We start from the raw sequence: 22,784 nt of genomic DNA on the forward strand, positions 1-22,784 counted from the left end.
CGCAAGGCTCCCCACCGCTCAGTATTCTCATAATTGTGTGTGCCCATTATGCTAAAGCTACTATGGAATAGGAATTATCTTTAATAAATCTCAGTATCGCTAATATAAGCCAGCACTAAATGCTTACTGCATAGAATGACACTGCCCACCTCCCCTGATTGCAACAGAATTTGGAGTTGGGGTGGTATATACTGACATTACAATGTGCTTTACCAAAAAACAGAATGTGGCGGGGCGCCTGTAATCCCAGCACTTTGGGAGGCCGAGGCAGGAGGATCACGAGGTCAAGAGATAAAGACCATCTTGGCCAACATGGTGAAACCCCGTCTCTACTAAAAATACAAAAATTAGCTGGGTATGGTGGCGTGCACCTATAGTACCAGCTACTTGGGAGGCTGAGGCAGGAGAATCGCTTGAACCGGGGAGGCGGAGGTTGCAGTGAGCCAAGATCGCACCACAGCACTATGGCCTGGGCAACAGAGTGCGACTCCGTCTCAAAAAAAAAAAAAAAGAATGTTTAAAATGTCAAGTGCTTTATCAGAATCAAGAATCAAGGAATACATAGGCAGGTCACTCTACAAATGGGCAGGGTCAAGGCAGAAGAAGGGAGAAGCCACTGCCCCTTAAGCAACATTTGCTACACAAAGGCCAGGCTCAAGAGGTGGAAGAGGGTAAGGTATAGGGTACTTTTCCCACGCAGCCTGTAAGCCTTCTAAATATCTACATCCAACAAGGAACTGAAAAGGTTGGCAAAAGAGGGAAGGTGGGAGGGCAATGGAAAGGTAGAAAAAAACTGCTGGCTCCAAAATATGCACAATTAGTAAATGTTTAATCAAATAACCACAAAAGATAAAGCTGTCAACCCTTCTTAAACTTACCACTTATAAACTGTTTGAAGAAAAGCATTTCACAGTATGCACAATAAGAAAGCATAGCCAACTGTAAATTTGATGAAATATCTCTAAGCCAATTATTCCAAAAGCAATTTTTCAACGTTTCTATTTAATGAGATGAGGATGCTTATTTAATACATTATTTGAAGTGATATGGGGTCTCCAAAAACCACTCGAGGTCTTGGAAGTTTTTGTTTTCTTTTTGAGACACTGTTTCACTAGTCGACTAGGCTGCAGTGCAGTGGCGTGATCTCTGCTCACTGCAGCCTCGACTTCCTGAGCTCAAGCAGATCCTCCCACTTCAGCCTCCTGAGTAGCTCGGACTACAGGCGCGGAACACCACACCTGGCTAATTTTTGTATTTTTAGCAGAGATGGGGATTAACCATGTTGCCCAGGCTGGTCTCAAACTCCTGCACTTAAGTGATCCACCTGCCTCGGCCTCCAAGAGTGCTGGGATTACAGGGGTGAGCCACCGCGTCCGGCCTTGGAAGATCTTCTAAGGGTCCTCATAGTACTCCGTTCTCCAGCATCTTCTACATCTGGCAAGCTCGAAAGTGAAACCCTAGTGGGCCACCATTCAGGTTTTGAGTTACTTACTGCAACAGATGAGGAAACTGCGAGGCTACATGGCCACAGTCAACGACGACAACAGGAGGCAGGATAGTGTGGTGGTTAAGAGCACCGACTCTGAAGCCAGTCTGAATCCGAGAGCCAGAGCTGTGCACCAACAGGTAAATGACTTAACCTATGCATTTTCCTCCTTAAAGGAAGTAGTGCCCAGGCCATAATATCGCGAGATTTATATGTAAAGCTGGAAACAGCTCCTGTCCTAAAGTAAGCACTGTTTAGTATTAAGTAGCATCAGTAGGGCCCCTTTGCAACTTGCAAACCGCTCCCTCAACATTACCTCATCTATGCCTCATTTCAGTGCCACTTCAGGCCTTTTCCAGGACAGTGAAAAACCACGAGACACAGCCAGTAAGTCTGAGTCAGGACACCTGACCCACTAGTGCGCTGTGCTCTCGTGCGGCAGGGCAGTTTTCTGACCCAACCTCTTCTGCCCTGCTCTGCAGCACCAACATAACAATCACAGCCGACCCCAAGCGGCACCTACCGCGAAGGTCACAACTACACTTGCGGGTTTTTAAATCGCCAACTACTCACCAGTCCCGGAAACTTCGCTGCGTCACTTCCGGTCCTGCGTCGGCGCTCTGGGCGCTGTGGCAATGGGCTTCCCGTAGCGGGAGAGCTGGGCGGAAGTGGTCCTTTCCGTTTGGCAGCCGAGTGTAAAGCATTGCTTGAGGTTGCCCAGGTAGTTCTCGCCTTATATTTCTCTTCCCAGTGCAATTATTAGTAGAGCTCCGTTTCACTGTCAAATTTACGGTTGAGGATAAATTACATTGTCGTTTTGGTTTCAGATAGGAAGGAGAGGGGAAGGAGGAGGTGAGGCGGTAAGGGGCATTGTCTCTCTTGGGTCCCGCGCCCAACTTCCGCTGGCCCAAAGAAACTATAATTTTGAACTAACAGACCTATGCTGGCATCTGCGATTACATTTTTCCTGTTTTAACAACCGCTGTGCTAGACAGAAGTGGTGAAGCCCAAGTATGGAGTAACGTCATTAATTTTTTCATTCACTTATTCGAATGCTTGCTGAGTTCTGTGTTGCTATCGGTTTAGTTCTTGGGATACTGCCAGTAAACAGTTGGGCGGCGAGGCTGTTGTTGCAACGTCAGAGTAAACGAAGGGCCCTGCACGGTGGCTCACGCCTGTAATCCCAGCACTTTGGGAGGCCGAGGCGGGAGGATCACTTAAGGTCAGGAGTTCGGGACCAGCCTGGCCAACACGGCGAAACCCCGTGTCTACTAAAAATACAAAAATTAGTCGTGCATGGTAGCGTGCGCCTGTAGTCCCACCTACTCGGGAGGCTGGGGCACGACAATCACTTGAACCCAGGAGGCGGAGGCGGAGGTTGCAGTGAGCCGAGATCGTGCCACAGTGCACTCCAGCCTGGGGACAGAGTGAGAGTCCGTCTCAAAATGAGAAAAGAAGAAGAAGAAGTTCATAGTATATTAGTGATAAGTGCTGTGGGAGAAGGAAATAGGAATGTCCTAGGGCTAAAGGGCTAACGCAGTTTTATGTAGGATTGTTAGGTCAGTTAAACTTGACATTTAACCAGAAATGTGGAGGTGAGGAAATCAGCCGTAGAGACGTCCGAGTGTAAGAATTCCTGCCAAAAGGGACACCCAGTGCCTAGACCCTAAGAGTATCTGGGTTATTGGGGGACTTGCAAGGAGGCTCTTGAAGAAGAGGGAGCAGGGCAAGTAGGAGATTGGGAGGCTTGAATAGGGTAGGATCTCTCGTCATTACTTCTGTAGCTGGGTTTTTATTACGTAGAGGATGCCATTAGAGTTTTTTTTTTTTTTTGACGGAGTCTCGCTCTGTCACCCAGACTGGAGTGCAATGGCGCAATCTTGGCTCACTGCAGCCTCCACCTCCCAGGTTCAAGTGATTCTCCTGCCTCAGCCTCCAGAGTATCTGGGACTACAGGCGTGTGCCACCACACCTGGCTAATTTTTGTGTTTTTAGTAGAGTTGGGGTTTTGCCATGTTGGCCAGGCTGGTATCGAACTCCTGACCTCAGGTGATCCACCTGCCTCGGCCTCCCAAAGTGTTAGAATTATAGGCGTGAGTGACCGCGCCCGCCGAGGATTTTTATTTAAAATGTGCAGTAAAGATGAGCGTGTGTGAGTTAAGACAGAAAAATGAGCCTAATTCTTTTTTTCTTTTGGGACTAGAGACTTATTTTAAACTGGCTGTAAGACTCTGATAAATTACATAGTCCTTCCTGAAACCACTAAGAGGAAAATGGTAAGTTTTGAACAATTTTATGAAATGTCTTTCATTGTAAGTAATTTTTAGAAATTCAGTCAAGGGCAATAAAAGTGCATGGAAATTGCAGTGACAAGATAGAGAAATTGTATACCATAGAAGCACTTAATATGGAATAATTCTTTTAAAAAATACACAAAATTACTTTAAAATTCTTTAATGTTGTCACTTAAAATGCACAGAATTTAGTTTCGCTCTTGTTGCCCAGGCTGCAGCTCACTGCAGCCTCTGCCCCCTGGGTTCAAGTGATTCTCCTGCCTCAGCCTCCCGAGTAGCTGAGATTACAGGCACCTGCCAGCACTCCCAGCTAATTTTTTGTATTTTAGTAGAGACGGGGTTTCGCCATGTTGGGCAAGCTGGTCTCGAACTCCTGACCTCAAATGATCTGCCCACCTTGGCCTCCCAAAGTGTTGGGATTACATGCCAGGCCAGAATTTACCTTTTATGGAGAAAGGCTGATTACAAGATAGATAGAAATGGAAAAGGGAGAGTTAAAGGAGCAGAAGAGAATAGACAGGTCTGACAATTTTAATTAGATTGTTTTGCTCTAGATCTAAAGTGGGCAACTAGGCTGGGCGCAGTGGCTCACACCTGTGATCCCAGCACTTTGGGAGGCTGAGGTGAGATGATTGCTTGATCCCAGGAGTTCAACACCAAACCGGGCAACATAGTGAGAACCCTGTCTCTACTTTAAAAAAATAAAATAAAATGAGCAACTAGAACCTGAAGTAGAAAAAGCAATGAGAATAGTGCCCTGCTTCTCCCTCACATATCTTTAACCTGGTCATATTCTCTAACTGCTACATACTATTTAAGAAGAAGAAGACTGGGCGCAGTGGCTCACACCTGTAATCCCAGCACTTTGGGAGGCAGAGGTGGGCCAATCACTTGAGGTCAGGAGTTCGAGACCAGCCTGGCCAACATGGTGAAACCCTGTCTCTACTAAAAATACAAAAATTAGCTGGGTGTTGTGGCATATGCCATTAATCCCAGCTACTTGGGAGGCTGAGGCAAGAGAATTGCTTGAACCCAGGAGGTGGAGATTGTAGTGAGCAGAGATCATGCCACTGCACTCCAGAGTGGGCGACAGAGCAAGACTCCATCTCAAAAAAAAAAAAAGGAGAAATGAAAAAGGAACCTTCCAAATTGTTTTCTCCCTCTGTGGAATACAGTATTGTATTAAGGGGTATACAGGTTACAGAAAACAGGTACAACAAAACAAAAGCAAGCAAGAAAGCACTGTGGTTATCTCTGAGCATTTAGGATTTAGAAACACTGACACTTGTTGTATTTTTGTTAGTTGAGAAAGGAGTTATTTTTTAACCTTATTTCTCAGAATTAAATTACCTAAGGAAAATGGTGGAAATTATGTTTTGAAAGATCATTTTCTCATCATTTTCTATAAATAAGGATGTTGGTGAATTGCCATGTACATCAATAATACACAACAATTGTTTTATTTTCTTGATAAAATTCAAAGTTAAAATAATTCTTTCCATCAAAATATTTACTTCCAAATTTTTATCATGGATACTACTTAACCCTAACATTTATATTCTGGAGTTTTTTCTTTATGTTGAGATCAATTTTGAGAAAAAAGTACAACTTAGCTCTAAGAGCTGCTTTGTGGACGAGTCATCTCTGAAGCAGTATTTCTGTCTATTTTTATTCAGATTATCATCTTGAATATCCACATAGGGAAATAAACAGTGCATAAAGTCACCTAAAGAAATTTCATTTGTTCTCACATTTTCTCTCCTTTTTAGTCTGTGACACTGCACACAGATGTAGGTGATATTAAAATTGAAGTCTTCTGTGAGAGGACACCCAAAACATGTGAGGTAAGTACCATTTACATATTCAATTTCAGTTAATACAACAAAATAACCACTTTGGAATTGAATAATCTAACCTAAATGACAACAAAACTTTCTGTAAAACCACTGTTAAGGAAAACCAGCCATCATAACTTCTGGCCTGATTTCCACTTGTTTGTTCAATGTCAAATGTGGATCAAAAGAAAGTAGATAATTTTCGGTAACGATAGAGTAGCCAGTATCTTTTTCTTTCGACTGATTTTCCTCGGGAAACGTAATCATTAGGACATTGTATTACTTTTTTTCTTTCTTTATTTTTTATTTATTTATTTATTGTTTGAGACAAAGTCTTGCTGTGTCCCCCAGGCTGGAGTACAATGGTGTGATCTTGGCTCACTGCAACCTCCGCCTCCCGGGGTCAAGCAATTCTTCTGCCTCAGCCTCCCAAGTAAGTGGGATTACAGGCGTGCACCACCATGCCTGGCTAATTTTTGTATTTTTAGTAGAGACAGGATTTCACCATGTTGGCCAGGTCTCGAACTTCTGACCTCAGGTGATCTACACATTTCAGCCTCCTAAAGTGCTGGGATTTCAGGCATGAGCCACCGCACCCGGCCTTTTTTCTTTTTTTCTCTTTTTCTTTTTTTTTTTTTGAGACGGAGTCACGCTCTGTCGCCCAGGCTGGAGTGCAGTGGCCGGATCTCAGCTCACTGCAAGCTCCGCCTCCCGGGTTCACGCCATTCTCCTGCCTCAGCCTCCCGAGCAGCTGGGACTACAGGCGCCCACCACCTCACCCGGCTAGTTTTTTGTATTTTTTAGTAGAGACGGGGTTTCACCGTGTTAACCAGGATGGTCTCGATCTCCTGACCTCGTGATCCGCCCGTCTCGGCCTCCCAAAGTGCTGGGATTACAGGCATGAGCCACCGCACCCGGCCCTTTTTTNTTTTATTTATTTATTTTTTTGAGACGGAGTCTCGCTCTGTCGCCCAGGCTGGAGTGCAGTGGCCGGATCTCAGCTCACTGCAAGCTCCGCCTCCCGGGTTCACGCCATTCTCCTGCCTCAGCCTCCCGAGCAGCTGGGACTACAGGCGCCCACCACCTCACCCGGCTAGTTTTTTGTATTTTTTAGTAGAGACGGGGTTTCACCGTGTTAACCAGGATGGTCTCGATCTCCTGACCTCGTGATCCGCCCGTCTCGGCCTCCCAAAGTGCTGGGATTACAGGCTTGAGCCACCGTGCCCGGCCCTTTTTTTTTCAAGACAGAGTCTTGCTCTGTCGCCCAGGCTGGAGTACAGTGGCGTGATCTTGGCTCACTGCAACCTCCGCCTCTGGGGTTCAAACAATTCTCCTGCCTCAGCCCTCCAAGCACCTGGGATTACAGGCACCCGCCACCATGCCCAGCTAATTTTTGTATTTTTTTAGTAGAGACGGGGTTTCACCATGTTGACCAGGCTGGTCTCAAACTTCTGACCTCAGGTAATCTGCCTGCCTCAGCCTCCCAAAGTGCTGGGATTATAGGCATGAGCCTCTGTGCCCGGCAGAATATTATATTAAAGAATTGTTGCATATCTATATATTTTTTGAAACAGGGTCTTGCTGTGTCGCCCAGACTGGAATGCAGTGGTGCAATCACGGCTCATTGCAGCCTCAACCTCCTGGTCTCAAGCAATCCTCCCACCTTGGCCTCCCAAGTAGATAGGACTACAGGTGTGTGCCACCATGCCAGGCTAATTTTTTAAAATTTTTTATAGAGATGAGGTCTCACTATGTTGCCCAAGCTAGTCTCGAACTCCTGGTCTCCAGCCATCCTCCCCACCTCAGCTTCCGGAAGCGTTGGGCTTACAGGCGTGAGCCACCATGCCTAACCTGTTCTATACATTATTTTGCCTATTTATTATTTATTTATTTATTTATTTATTTATTTATTTATTTTTTGAGACAGAGTTCTGCTCTCGTTGCCTAGGCTGGAGTGCAGTGGCATAATCTTGGGTCACTGCAACCTCCGCCTCCCAGGTCCAAGGGATTCTCCTGCCTCATCCTCCTGAGTAGCTGGGACTATAGGTGCCAGCCACCATGCCCGGCTAATTTTGTATTTTTAGTAGAGATGGGGTTTCACCACGTTGATCAGGCTGGTCTCAAACTCCTGAACTCAGGTGATCCACCCGTCTTGGCTGTCGAAAGTACTGGGATTACAGGCATGAGCCACCGCGCCCGGCCTGTTTCACCTGTTTAATTGACAAGGATGGAAGGAAGAAGAGTCACCTGTATATATTCATTTATTCAACGATTATTTATGGCTGGGCATGGTGGCTCACATCTATAATTCCAGCACTTTGGGAGGCTAAGGTGAGCTCAGAAGTTCTAGACCTACCTCGGGAACATAGTGAGACCCCCATCTCTACAAAAAAATACAAAAATTAGCCAGGTGTGGTGATGTGAGCCTGTTGTCCCAGCTACAAGGGAGGCCAAGGTGGGAGGATTGCTTAAGCCTAGGAGGTCAAGGCTCTAGTGAGCTCTGATCACACTGCTACACTCCAGCCTACGTGACAGAGCAAGACCCTGTCTCAAAACAAAACAAAAAAACCATTATTTGTGAAAGGCTATCTTGCCCCAGAGTCTGGAGATACAGTGATGAGCAACAGACATTCCTTACCCTCATGGAGCCAGTATTTTAGTTGTGAAAATAAGCAGGGCAGGAAAATTAAGTAATTATATTTTTAAGAAATTATTTTTATTTATTTATTTATTTTAAAGATAGAGATGAGGTCTTACTATGTTGCCGAGGCTGGTCTTGAACTCCTGGACTCAGGTGATCTTCCCGCCTCCCAGAGTACTGGGATTACAGGTGTGAGCTGCTGTGCCTGGCCTAAAATTAAATAATTCTAAAAGGTGATAATGCCTTGAAAAAAATTAAGTGTTAAGATAGAGATTAATGGGAAAGGAAGAAGGTGATGGCAGACGTAGCCAATAAACTAATACTTAAATTAAATGCAAAGGTATGAGGGCATCTCTGGAAAGAGGTATAAAAATAATATTCCAGCTATTCAGATTCAGAAAAGGTTGTGAAATAAAATTTTAAAAAATTCCAAGGCCAGGCACGGTGGCTCACACCTGTAATTGTAACATTTTCGGTAGCTGAGACAGGAGGATCATTTGAGCCTAGGAGTTCAAGACCAACCTGGGCAACATAGGGAGACATTGTCTCTACAAAACAAAAAACAAAAAAAACATTCCAGGTATAGAAATACCAGGTATAAAGTCCCCCAGGTAAGAAAAGCTGCCCCTTTTGGATTAATTGTCAGAATGCTGATGGGATTTAGGTAGTAAGCAACAAGAAAGCAGTTCTCAGTATATGTGATGAGGCGATAAGCCAGGTACTGCAGGGCTTGTTAGGCCCTGCTGATGATTTTTTTTGTTTTTTGAGACGGAGTTTCTGTCACCCAGGCTGGAGTGCAGTGGTGCGATCTCGGCTCACTGCAACCTCCACCTCCCAGGTTCACGCCATTCTCCTGCTTCAGCCTCCAGAGTAGCTGGGACTATAGGCGCCCGCCACCACACCCAGCCAATTTTTTTGTATTTTTAGTAGAGACGGAGTTTCACCGCAGCCAGGATGGTCTTGATCTTCTAACCTGGTGATCCACCCACCTCGGCCTCCCAAAGTGCTGGGATTACAGGAGTGAGCCACCAAGCCCGGCCGAAGATTTTGTATTTTATTCCAAAAGGAGAAGGAAGCTATTGAAGTGTTCTAGGCAGGGAAATGACATCCAAAGTAATACCAAAAGTCATAGTTTAAATATGCTGCTATCACGTTTTCAGTAAATATGATTGGTTCTTTGTCTTAACTAGGTTTCTGCTGCATCATTTCTCAATCATTATTTTTACTCTCTTCAGAATTTCTTGGCTCTTTGTGCCAGTAATTACTACAATGGATGTATATTTCATAGGAATATCAAGGGTTTCATGGTTCAAACAGGAGATCCAACAGGTAAGTTATTCCATTAACTAAGATCTAAGGAACTGAACGTATAGTATGAAGAAGTGGGTAAAAGAAGAGGAATTAAAAATGTGGAGTTAAAAATGTGGAGTTTTGTTTTGTTTAATAAGTTCTGTTCTACAAGTGCAGAACATGTAGGTTTGTTATATAGGTATATGTGTGCTATGGTGGTTTGCTGCACCTATCAGCCTGTCATCTAGGTTTTAAAAAAGCCCAGCATGCATTAGCTATTCGTCCTAATGCTCTCCCTCCCCTTGCTCCCCACCCCCCAACTAGCCCTGCTGTGTGTTGTTCCCCTCCTTGTGTCCATGTGATCTCATTGATCAACTCCCACTTATGAGTGAGATCATGTGGTGTTTCGTTTTCTGTTCCCGTGTTAGTTTGCTAAGAATGATGGCTTCCAGCTGCATCCATGTCCCTACGAAGGACATGATCTCATTCCATTTTACAACTGCATAGTATTCCATGGTGTAATTTTAAAGGAGAAATTATTAGCACCTACACCTAAAATATGAACAATATTGTGCTCACTTTGGCAGCACATATACTAAAATTTGAACAATACAGAGAAGATTAGCGTGGCCCCTGCACAAGGATAAGATGCAAATTTGTGAAGCTTTTCATGCTACAATATATGTATGAACAATATTTATAAGAAGGGTTATTCTTTTTTGTTTTTTGTAGGTCTGTTTTAATCTTCAGGTCTGTGAAGTTAAATTTGGGGAATTAGGAGAGGCCATATCAAATTTTGTTTATATTTAAGCAGTCAAACTCTATTCCTTAAGTTTTGGGAAATGAACTTGTTATCAATTTTAATTAAATACCACTTTCGATTTGCTTCTCTTGTAATATAGGAACTGGAAGAGGAGGCAGCAGTATATGGGGCAAGAAGTTTGAGGATGAATACAGTGAATATCTTAAGGTAAATCCTCAATGCTTTAAAAATCTATTTTCGAAAATATTTTGAAAAAAAATTTTTTTTTTTTTGAGACGGAGTTTCACTCTTGTTGCCTAGGCTGCAGTGCAGTGGCGTGATCTCAGCTCACTGCAACCTCCGCCTCCCAGGTTCAAGTGATTCTCCTGCCTCAGCCTCCCGAGTAGCTGGGATTGCAGGCATGTGCCACAACACCTGGCTAATTTTTTTTGTATTTTTAGTAGATATGGGGTTTCACCATGTTGGTCAGACGGGTCTCAAACTCCTGACCTCAGGTGATCCGCCCGCCTCGGCCTCCCAAAGTGCTGGGATTATAGGTGTGAGCCACCACACCCGACCAAAAATCTATTTTTTCATGCCTTGGTTGTGCATGGAAACTTTGATACATGTGTTATAGTAATACAAGTTAACATCATTGCAAAGTGAGTAGACTTTTTTATAGTTTTTGTCCATTTGACAAATGATGTCGGGGAGACTTGATAAATGGTGGTCCTAGCCTGACGTGTAATGGAATCCCACTACCACATGGCTCTTGATATTAAGTGAGTTCATCTTTGAATCTAACCTGAAATGTTTAACTAGTAGTGTACCAAAGAGGCTTAATATCTCACCATAAAATTCATATTGAATGACATGAAACAGTGGCCTTTCTTGAGAGTGGGGAGGAAAGACTATCAAACTTCCTGGTTGCAATGTTGCCCATTATCAGTGCCCAGCTTTTATCATCTTCTGTTAGATGTTTGAATATCCCTGTATTAATCTGACTTAATACCTGTGGTAGATTGCAACTAGGTTAAAGAGAAGTGTATATAAATAGTCTTTACCATGGTAAAATTAGGGATTTTTAATTTTCTTTGTTATATTTTCTGTGTTTTCAAACCTCTGTGGAGTCTTTTTTTTTTTGTCTAAAATAAAAAACTAGTGCATGCCTAGTTTTAAAAATCAATTCCACTTCCCAGAGATACCTTCAGTTGATGACTTATTATGTGGTCTTTCAAACTTTGTATCTCCATAAAATGATAACTTTACGACTAGAAAAAGAGCGATGAAGTATCCTCAATCAGGGCCGGGTACAGTAATCCCAGCACTTTGAGAGGCCCAGTAAGGAGGATTACTTGGGGCCAAGAGTTTGAAACCAGCCAGTGCAACATAGTGAGACCCCCATCTCTACAAAAAAATACAAATATTAGCCTGTTGTAATGGCATGTGCCTGTAGTCCCAGCTACTCAAGAGACTGAGGTGTGGGGATTGCTTGAGCCCAGGAGATGAAGGCTGCAGTGAGCCAAGATCATGCATAGAACATAGAACGAGACCCCATCGCAAAGAAAAAAAAAAAAAAAAAAAAGTCTACTCAATCGGAAAATATGCACTAAGTGGTCATTATTACTATTTCCATTACATTAAAATGTACCCACAAAAATTCTGAAAAAAAAATTCATTGCAGTGTCTATCTCTGGATGATGAGACTAGGAATAATTTCTTTTCGTTTTGCTTTTTTTAAAACCTTTTTTTAGAGGCAGGGTCTTACTCTGTCCCCCAGGCTGGAGTGTAGTGATGCAGTCTTGGCTCACTGCAGCCTAAATTTTCTGGGCTCAGATGATCCTCCCACCTCAGCCCCCAGAGTAGCTGGGACTACAGGTGCATGCCACCATGCCCAGCTAATGTTTGTATTTTTTGTACAGATGGTGTCTCACTATGTTGCCCAAGCTGGTTTCTTTTACTTTTCTATTGTAAGGAAATATATTAGTTTTGTTACAGGAGTTGAGGCTGGGAGGTGATAAACTTTTGAAAAGTCAACTTTTCCTGAATGAATAACTAAACAATTTTTTAGGTATTAATTACTATATTAATGACTGCTTCCATATACCAGTTGAAAACCAGAGACTGGCTATGACAGAATCACCTGTGGAACTTTGTTGTTTGTTTTTGAGACTGGGTCTCACTCTGTTGCCTAAGCTGAGTGCAACGGCCTGATCACGGTTCACTGCAGCCTTGACCTCCTGAGCTCAAGCAGTTTCTCCTGCCTCAGCCTCTCAAGTAGCTGGACCACAGGAGTGCACCACCATGCCCAGCTAATTTCTGATTTTTTTGTAGAGACGAGGTCTCACTCTGTTGCCCAGTCTGGTCTGAAACTCCTGGACTCAGATGATCCTCCTGTCTTGGCTTCCCAAACTGTTGGGATCCCAGGAATGAGCCACTGCAATTGGCTGGAAGTTTTAAAACTATAACAGATCACGGCCTTCCCTCCTAAAAATAAACAGTCAGTAGCACTGGTTAGGACTGAGACTATATTTTAAGGTTCCTAGATGATTCTTTTGCAGGCAGAGTTAAGAACCATTACATAGGCCTGGCACAGTGGCTCACGCCTGTGATCCCAGCACTTTGGGAGGCTGAGGCAGGCAGATCACGAGGTCAGGAATCAAGACCATCTTGGCTAACACGGTGAAACCCCATCTCTAGCAAAAAGTACAAAAAATTAGCTGGGCGTGGTGGTGGGTGCCTGTGGTCCCAGCTACTCGGGAGGCTGAGGCAGGAGAATGGCATGAACCCGGGAGGCAATGCTTGCAGTGAGCTGAGATCGTGCTGCTGCACTCCAGCCTGGGCGACAGACCAAGACTCCATCTAAAACAAAAAGAACCATTATGTATTATACACCTTATACACCAAGGTTATGGATATTTATTGACTGTTCATATCTTCTGACCCAGGAATTCCATTCCCAAATGTTTACTCAAGAGAAACTTGTAAGTATGCACCAAGAGACATGTACAGGAGTGTTCTGATGTAGTGTTTGTAATAGCAAAAGTCTAGAAACAACCCAAATGTCCCTTGATTGTAGGTAAATCACCATGTAGATTGTGGATAAATTGCAGTACATTCATCAGTGAAATATCAGTAAAAAATCAGTAATAAACTATGGCTATGTGTACATGTATGACCTTAGAACTGTAACAATGTTATTTGTAGATAGCACTTCCCAGAAGACTAAAATGTTAGGATGTAATTCTATTCAGAAGGAAAAAGAAAGAATGTGTTGTTTAGGCATATGTAATGTGTTCGGGCTGGGCACAGGGGCTCACTCCTAAAATCCCAGCACTTTAGGGGGCCCAGGTGAGAAGACCACTTGAGGCCAGGAGCTTGAGATCAGTCTGGGCAACATATTGAGCCCTTGTCTCTACTAAAAGTTAAAAAATTAGCCAGGTATGGTGGTGTACATCTGTAGTCTCAGCTACTCAGGAGGCTAAGGTGGAAGGATTGCTTGAGTCTAGGAGGTCAAGGCTACAGTGAGCTGTGATTGCACCACTGTACTCTAACCTGGGTGACACAGCGAGACCCTGTCTCTAAAAAAAAAAAAGAAAAAATGAGAAAAAAAGTATTAGAATAGTGGTTACCTCTTGTAGAGGCTGAGGTAATAGATGGAGAGGAGCACATAGATATATGTAATTAATTGATAACTTTTATTTTTTCTTGAGCTCCCATTATCCAATGAATTGGTAAATTTTAACTCTGAAAGCTGGGAAATATGTTAATGGGTGCTTATTTTATTAACATATTTTATTAACTATATTTTGTGTATGTAGTATTACATGTGTATGTGTTAAGTATTATATGTGTATGTATTAAATATTACATTTGATTGGTAAACACCTTTTAGGGAAACAAGCATTAATATTTTGATATAGGTGCATCTCTATGACTTATTAGCGTCACCCAAAGAATAGCTAAAGCTAGAGTAATTGGTGGAGTTATTTGTAGTGTATTACAGGCACCTCCCTGTAACATAGTTCACAGTTATATCTTCATTCTTATCAGTAAGGTCCTTTTAATTTCTCTACACAGTCTCTTGTAAACAAATATGATAGTAGAGCTAGGTGAGACCTTTCTTAGATTGTTCAGTCCTGGGGTTATAAACTGACTGCCCATGAGTGGAACACCCACAGATGCATTTTCTATGGCCATTAGTTAAAAAAAATATATTTAATGCCATTAGTTAAGAAATAGCCTATTCATTTTGCCAGACTTCATCTCTCTTTAATGTTTACATTCTGCCCAATTGTCAGTTTATCTGCTTGACCCCTGTGAGCATCTGAATTATGAATAGACCCTTGAACTAGTCCAGCCTCCCTTGTTTTACAGATAAAGAAACTCGCAAGAGTCCATTATATGTGAGAAGAGATTGTGGGCAAATTGGTTTTGTTGCCTGCCTGATCGTTTCATTCCAGCACACTATTCCTTAATATAAATGTAAGGATTATTTATATTATTTGTTGGTGTTGCAAAAAGCGTCCATGGCTGTATTTCTTCAAAGTGAAAATGAAATTAATTGAGAAATATGATTTGATATATTAACCTTTTACATACAAGTTTTCAAGTATACAGAAAAGGTAGAAACTGAACATTTGGATTACCCCTAATAGAAGTTGGTTAAATGTTTTCTTGCTCCCTTAAATATTGGGAAGGTAAAGAGTGAATGTCTTGGCTGGGTGTGGTGATTCACACCTGTAATCCCAACACTTTGGAAGCTAAAGCAGGCGGATCACTTGAGCCTGGGAGTTAGAGACCAGCCTGAGCAACATAGTGAGACCCCTATCTCAAAATATTTTTAAAAAAGAAAACTAAGGTGTGCCTGTCTTCTTTCAATACTGTATTAGGGATGGTTATATAAAAGCACAGTTAATACTTTGATGTGTCTTTTTCAGCACAATGTTAGAGGTGTTGTATCTATGGCTAATAATGGCCCGAACACCAATGGATCTCAGTTCTTCATCACCTATGGCAAACAGCCACATTTGGACATGAAATACACCGTATTTGGGAAGTGAGTATTCTGGTTATGGTTTTCTTTTAGCATTTCAACGCAAGTGCATATGCTCAGCTGTGATAGTAGCGTAACTAATACTGAAAAGAGTGACGCAGAGCGCAATGCCTCACACCTGTAATCCCAGCACTTTGGGAGGCCAAGGTGGGCAGATTGTCTGAGGTTAGGAGTTCGAGACCAGCGTGGCCAATGTGGTGAAACTCTGTCTCTACTAAAAATATTTTTAAAAAATTAGTCGGGTGTGGTGGCACACACCTGTAGCCCAGCTACTCAGGAGGCTGAGGCAGGAGAATTGCTTGAACCTGGGAGGCGGAAATTATAGTAAGCCACGATCATGCCGTTGCACTGCAGCCTGGGCGACAGAGTAAGACTGCCTCAAAAAAAAAAAAAAAAAAAAAGAAAGAAAAAAAAGAAGAGTGGTGTGAGAGTGTGAGAGCTAAATGTACCTGGAGTTTAGGTCTACCACTTAGCAACCCTGTGGCCTTGGGAAAGTTATAATTTCCCTGAGCCTTATTTTCCTTATTTTTATAAAAGAGGCCAGTAATTTTTCAACATTGTTATGCAAATTAACAGTATATCTATTTTCTTTTCTTTTTGAGACGAAAGGCTCTGTTGCCAGGCTGGAGTGTGGTGCAGTAGCACAATCATGGCTCATTGCAGCCTCAACCTCCCGGTCTCAAGTGATCCTCCCACCTCAGCCTCCTGAGTAACTGGAACCACAAATGTGTACCATCATGTGCAGCTACTTTAAAAAAAAACAAAACAAAACACTTTTTTTGTAGAGACAGGGTCTCACTGTGTTGCCCAGGCTGGTCTATTTTCATTAATAATAGCATTTCACAGCAACTAACAGATCTGAAAAATAGTGGCTTAAACAAGATGGACTGGCATGGTGGTTCCATTTTGTTACCAGTGTTCTAGGCACCTCTGTCAATATTGGCAGCAGAGCTCTTATCAAAACTTCTGTGTATCAAGCAGGAAAGAGGAGGAAAGACAAAAGGTGCTTGCCAGCTGATTCAGCTTTTTTAATTAACAGAACTTTCCCAGGCCTGTAATCCCAGTGCTTTGGGAGGCTGAGACAGGAGGATCACTTGAGTTCAGGAGTTCAAGACCAGCCTGTGCAACATAGTGAGAACCCATCTCTATAAAAAAGTTTAAAAATTAGCCAGATGTGGTGACAGACAACTGTAATCCCAACTACTCAGGAGGCTGAGGTGGAAGAATCACTTGAGCCCAGGAATTTAAGGCTGCATGAGCTGAGATCACACCACTGTACTCCAGCCTGGGCAACAGAATGATACCCTATCTCTAAAAAAAAAAAAAAAAAAAAAATCCGGTGCAGTGGCTCATGCCTGTAATCCCAGCACTTTGGGAGGCCAAGGAGGGTGGATCATGAGGTCAGGAGATCAAGACCATCCTGGCCAACATGGTGAAACTCTGTCTCTACTAAAAATACAAAAATTAACTGGGTGCGGTGGCGTGCGCCTGTAATCCCAGCTACTCAGGAAGCTGAGGCAGGAGAATGGCTTGCACCCCAGAGGTGGAGATTGTAGTGAGCCAAGATTGCACCACTGCACTCCAGCCTGGTGACAGAGTAAGACTCTGTCTCCAAAAAAAACAAACAAACAAAAAAAAACACTTTCCCAGAAGACCCAGAACTTAGTAATGTGACCACTCCTTACCTACAGTGGAGGGTAGAAAACGTATTTCAGCCACATTGCCACCCTTACTAAAATTAGATTTCTCTGAGTAAGAAGAATGGCTCCTAGGAAGGTGTTTTGCAGTTTCTGCCAGGGTATCTGTTAAAAGTACTATAATATGGGAGTTCCTTTTATAAATCAGTGGGAAGTCAGTTTATCTGTTCATTCAACAAATAATTATCATGCTTAATAAACCACGGCACAATTCTAGAGTTTGTTCTATTTAATAGTTTGGATGCCAAGTTAGGTTAATTAAAAATAGAGGACTCCCAGCCTAGGCAACATAGCGAAACCTGGTCTCCACAAAAAAGTTTAAAAATTATCCAGGTGTGGTAGCTCACACCTATATTCCCAGCTACTTGGGAGGCTGAAGTGGAAGGATTGCTTGAGCTCAGGGAGTCAAGGCTGCAATGAGATCTAGACAGATCTTCTCTTTTTCATTCCATATACATGTGTCTAATTTACACAATAATAATAAAGGAAAAAAGAAATATTACAACACCTAGTAGTTTGTTTTTTTTTTGTTTGTAAATAACCCAGTTTCCCTCTTCTTTTATCCCTTAACTCATCATTCAAAATTACTGTTCAGTTATTACCAGGACTCATTTTACTGGATTTGTGACAAAACTGTAGAGTTTAGAACAAAGATTAACCTTAGGTTCATTAATTCCTTGTTTGTTGTATACAGATGCACAGAGATTTTTCTGGGAAGATGATCCAGTAACTTTCCTCTAGTTCTCCAAGGGGTCCGTTTCCCAGATACTTGACTCTATTGAACCTGCCTCAGTTCTACCTGCCGGGTTTTTTTAACTTTTTACCTAAAACCTATGTTTTCTATATTCTCTGTTTCTCTTACTGACCCAGAAGTTGAGAAAGTCTTTAAGACTTATAATTTAAAGACTTAAATGTCAACATTTAGGGGTAAAATCAAAATGTTTTGGTTGAAGTGCCCTTTTTGTGAAAATGCAAGATAAAATGCAAATCTGTTAATTTTTTTTTTTTTGAGACGGAGTCTTGCTGTGTCACCCAGGCTGGAGTGCAGTGGCGTGATCTTGGCTCACTGCAAGCTCCGCCTCCTGGGTTCACGCCATTCTCCTGCCTCAGCCTCCCAAGTAGCTGGGACTACAGGCGCCAACCACCACGCCTGGCTAATTTTTATTATTATATTTTTAGTAGAGACGGAGTTTCACCGTGTTAGCCAGGATGGTCTCAATCTCCTGACCTCGTGATCCACCCACCTCGGCCTCCCAAAGTGCTGGGGTTACAGGCGTGAGCCACTGCCCCTGGCCGAAAGCCACTCTTTCTTAGTAAATGTTTTAAACTGAAATTTCTAAAACTTATATTTGAAGACTAGCTCTCAATATATTTTTTCTTGGTAGTAACATGAAGTGGGATTGCTGGAGGCTGAGTTAACTGTTAGTCTTCTCTTCTTCTATTTTTATTACTTCTTATTGTTACCCACAAGCAAAAAGTAGAAATACCATAATTAGGCCAGGCATGGTGGCTCATGCTTATAACCCCAGCACTTTGGGAGGCTGAGTGGGCAGATCATTTGAGGTCAAGAGTTTGAGACCACCCTGGCCAACGTGGTGAAATCCCATCTCTACTAAAAATACAAAAATTAGCTGGGCGTGGGGGCATGTGCCTGTAGTGCCAGCTGCTTGGGAGGCTGATGCAGAATTGCTTGAACCTGGAGGAAGAGGCTACAATGAGTCGAGATAGTACCACTGCACTCCAAGCTGGGCAAGGGAAGTGCGACTCCGTCTCAGAAAAAAAAAAGAAAGAAATACTATAATTAAACAATTAACTGCCGGGCGTGGTAGCTCACGCCTGTAATACCAACACTTTGGGAGGCCAAGGTGGGCGGACACCTGAGGTCAGGAGCTCGAGATCAGCCTGGCCAACGTGCTGAAACCCCATCTCTACTAAAAATACAAAAATTAGCCAGGCATGGTGGCAGGCTTCTGTAATCCCAGCTACTCAGGAGGCTGAGGCAGGAGAATCGCTTGAAACTGGGAGGCGGAGGTTGCAGTGAGCCGAGATGGCGCCATTGCACTCCAGTCTGGGGTACAAGAGCGAGACTTCATCTCACAAAAAATAAAAAATAAAAACAAAAACAAGTACAAAGTGGAGTGGTCACCTACTTCAGGACTCTCATTGTAGGGCAATATTGATAATAGTGTCATCTACCAATTTTCTCCAGCTATTTCCTGTAACAAAGAAATCTTTATGACTAGTGTGTTGTAATAAGAAATACATATTTGGACTTCATCCCTTGTTTCTAGCATGGTTCTTTTAAAAACCTTGCAATTTCCTGAGTGACAGAAGTGAAAGGAATATTTTATTGTTCATAATAAGCCCCATTCAACCATACCTAAGTTTATGCTAATGAAGTGACTCTTGGTGGGGTTCTAGATAGCTTCTGAATGGAGGGCTGGTTGCCAGAGGAATCAGCCATGTATTTTTAGAGGGCTGGAACATTCAGTGACCTCCTATTCTTGGCCTCTGGGAAGGAGAGAAGGGCTGGAGATTGAGTTCCAGTCACCAGTGGCCAGTGATTTAATTAATCGTGCCTACCTAATGTGACCTCCGTAAAAACCCTAAACAGGATTTGAGAGCTTCCAGGTTGGTGAACACAAGTAGATACTGAGAGGGTAACACACCCTGAGAAGAGCATGGAAGTGCTGTGCCCCCCTCTCAGACTTTGCCCTATGCATCTCCTCCATTTGGTTGTTGCTGAGTTGTAACCTGTATAATGGCCGATAATAATAAATAAAGTGCTTTCCTAAGTTCTATGAGCCATTTTAGAAAATTATTGAACAGAGCCAGGGGGCATGAAAAATCCCAAAGCATATCTGATTAGTCAGATAGTACAGATCACAACCGGGACTTGGAACTAGCATCCAAAGTAGTAGGGGCTGTCTTGTGGGATTAACCGGCGTCTCTGTTCACTCCTTGTAGTTAGTGTCACAATTAAATTGTAGGGCCAGGTGTGGGGGCACGCACTTGTAGTCCCAGTCAGACCCTGTCTTTAAAAAAATAAATAAAATTTTGAAAAAATAATTAAGTTGTGGGATACCCAGAGAATTGGAGAATTGGGAAAACCCACACATTTGGTGTTAGAAGGGTGAAAGTGTAGAAAAAGTTTGTTTTCCCTTTCACTGGTTATATTAGTCCCAGTGGTAGCTGTTCTGTGTCAGTGTATGAATGGGGTAGAATATAATTTTAGGTACTATGGTGGAAATATTCCTACCTTTTGTATTGTTGACTAAGGGCATAAAAGTAAATTATTTCTGAATTTTGATCTGTATCTATGATGGAAAATCAATATTTTGTTGTACATTCAACTAGAGAATTCAGAGATCTGTAAGACTTGATTTTTTTTAAGGGGACTGTAATTGTCATAGATAGGGATATCATGTTTCAATTTAAGAAAATTTTCATATGTTATATTGTTTCTCTTTCAGGGTAATAGATGGTCTGGAAACTCTAGATGAGTTGGAGAAGTTGCCAGTAAATGAGAAGACTTATCGACCTCTTAATGATGTACACATTAAGGACATAACTATTCATGCCAACCCATTTGCTCAGTAGCTGTAATAGACCTGGACAAATAACTTGACAAATTGCTGGAACACACTTATTGTGGTTTACCCGGTTTTGATTATGTACCTCCTGAATCTAAAAATTTTTTAGAGATTCATCTCTAAATTTTTCAGAGATTACATCATCCTTCTGCTTGTTTACAACTATGATCTTCTATGAAATGATGATACCAAGGGGCACCCAACAGCTTTTATCCCCATTCTTAGAGCATAGTCTTTATTATAACGATTATCCAACATATTTCTTTAATTTTAATACAAAAAATACATCATTTAATTTTATTACATATAAACATTCATTTTAAATGCTGAGCCTCAAGCGCAGGCATTTTTGAGCGGCCTGATTACGTATTCCTACCACAGCAAGTCCATATCCTGGAAGTGTTACTTTATAATAAAATTTAAAATGTTTTAAGGAACTAAATTGGAGGACAAATTAATTTAAAATATTGTGTAAAATTACCTTCAGGCTATGTGTATAAGGTATATATGAAATGTAAATGAACTTCATGTTTAAATTTGGGTCTCATCTCCAAGATATCTTATTATGTATATGCAAGTATCCCCAAATCTGAAAATTTGGGTATTCCTGAAACTGATACCAATGGTAAGAGCTCTACCATTAATTATTCACTTGATACAGTTAGAAAGAGGAGGGACAGTATAAAAAGTTAGTCTGGAAAGGCCAGCCAATTCGTTTGCTATTTTCTCTGATTTTTTTTTTTCCTTTTTGAGATGGAGTCTGCTCTTTTACCCACCTGGAGTGCAGTGGCGCAGTCTCGCTCACCGCAACACCTGCCTCCCAGGTTCAAGCGATTCTCCTGCCTCAGCCTCCCAAGTAGCTGGGACTACAGGTGCGTGCCACCACACCCACCTACTTTTTGTATTTTTTTTTCAGTAGAGACAGGGTTTACAGAGACCATTTTGGCCAGGATGGTCTTGATCTCTTGACCTTGTGATCTGCCCACCTTGGCCTCCCAAAGTGCTGGGATTACAGGTGTGATCTTTGGGTTTACAGTAAAGGCTCTAAGAAGTCCTGGAGGCCGAGTGCGGTGGCTGACACCTGTAATCCCAACACTTTGGGAGGCCAAGATGGGTGGATCACAAGGTCGGGAGATCAAGACCATCCTGGCTAACACAGTGAAACCTTGTCTCTACTGAAAATACAAAAAATTAACGGGGCGTGGTGGTGGGTGCCTGCAATCCCAGCTACTTGGGAGGCTGAGGCAGGAGAATTGCTTGAACCTGGGAGGCAGAGGTTGCAGTGAGCTGAGATCGAGCCATTGCACTCCAGCCTGGGCGACAGTGCGAGACTGCATCTCAAAAAAAAAAAAAAAAAAAAAGATGTCTTGGAATACAGTAAACAACATTTCCCAACTGATTTGCTTATAGACTTTTTTTTTTTCTTTTTTTTGAGACATAGTCTCACTCTTGTCACTCAGGCTGGAGTGCAATGGCACAATCTTGGCTCACTACAACCTCCGCCTCCTGGGCTCAAGTGATTCTCCTGTGTCAGCCTCCCGAATAACTGGGATTACAGGCACCCGCCACCATGCCCAGCTATTGTTTTTTTGTATTTTTAGTAGAGATGGGGTTTCACCATGTTGGCCAGGCTGGTTGCGAACTCCTGACCTCAGGTGATCCATCCACCTTGGCCTCCCAAAGTGTTGGGATTACAGGTGTGAGCCACCATGCCCAGCCTGCTCATGGACATGTTTTAAGGCATATCTTTTTTTTTTAAATTTTAGATTCAGGAGGTACATATGCAGGTTTGTTACAAGTGTATAATGCATGGTGCTGAGGTTTGGGCTTCTACTGATCCTGTCACCCAGACAGTGAACATAGTACCCAAAAGGAAGCTTTTCAGCCTTTGCCTCTGCCCCTTCCTTCTCCTTTTTGGAGTCCCCAGTGTCACTGTTCCCATCTTTTTGTCCATGTGAATCCAAGATTTAGTTCCCATTTATTGTAACTGAATGTAGGCTTGGGTGCACACCACTTGCAAAGTCAATAACAAGGAGGAGATGAAGTAAAAGGAAAGTGACTTTATTCCAGAGCTATTAATGGGGAAATGGCCAAAGCTGGTACCTTAAATAAATCATTTTGAACTTTAGGCTGGGGAGAGGGGCTGAAAA

General features: G+C 42.5%; 2 protein-coding genes across 13 annotated transcripts in view; one reads left to right on the top strand and one right to left on the bottom strand.

The window, feature by feature from the left end:
* The window catches only part of NIF3L1 (NGG1 interacting factor 3 like 1), a 48,209-nt gene extending 46,082 nt beyond the window's left edge, over nt 1–2,127 (bottom strand). For 2 of the 6 annotated variants that reach the window (XM_017876125.1, XM_017876136.1), the window contains exon 1: nt 1,493–2,053. The gene's annotated coding sequence lies outside the window, so the exon portion shown is untranslated. Of the gene's footprint in view, nt 1–1,492 lie in introns of all 6 variants that reach the window. The other 4 variants (XM_017876096.1, XM_017876087.1, XM_017876105.1 and 1 more) reach the window with 4 other exon arrangements.
* Nucleotides 2,114–21,116, top strand: PPIL3 (peptidylprolyl isomerase like 3). 7 transcript variants are annotated; one of them, XM_017876149.1, is made up of 7 exons: nt 2,114–2,207; nt 3,690–3,762; nt 5,550–5,624; nt 9,447–9,585; nt 10,449–10,516; nt 15,229–15,347; nt 20,515–21,116. In XM_017876149.1, the coding sequence occupies exons 2-7, from the start codon at nt 3,760–3,762 to the stop codon at nt 20,639–20,641; spliced, it is 531 nt and encodes a 176-aa protein (XP_017731638.1). In that variant the 5' UTR covers nt 2,114–2,207; nt 3,690–3,759; the 3' UTR covers nt 20,642–21,116. The 7 variants fall into 7 exon arrangements, with proteins under 7 accessions (XP_017731638.1, XP_017731669.1, XP_017731665.1 ...); XM_017876180.1 differs by having other exon boundaries at nt 9,492–9,585; XM_017876176.1 differs by lacking the exon at nt 2,114–2,207 and adding an exon at nt 2,292–2,504.
* The last annotated feature ends 1,668 nt before the right edge of the window (nt 21,117–22,784 follow it).

This window comes from Rhinopithecus bieti, unplaced genomic scaffold (genome assembly GCF_001698545.2).
Source record: "Rhinopithecus bieti isolate Rb0 unplaced genomic scaffold, ASM169854v2 scaffold_980, whole genome shotgun sequence".
Classification (NCBI taxonomy): domain Eukaryota; kingdom Metazoa; phylum Chordata; class Mammalia; order Primates; family Cercopithecidae; genus Rhinopithecus; species Rhinopithecus bieti.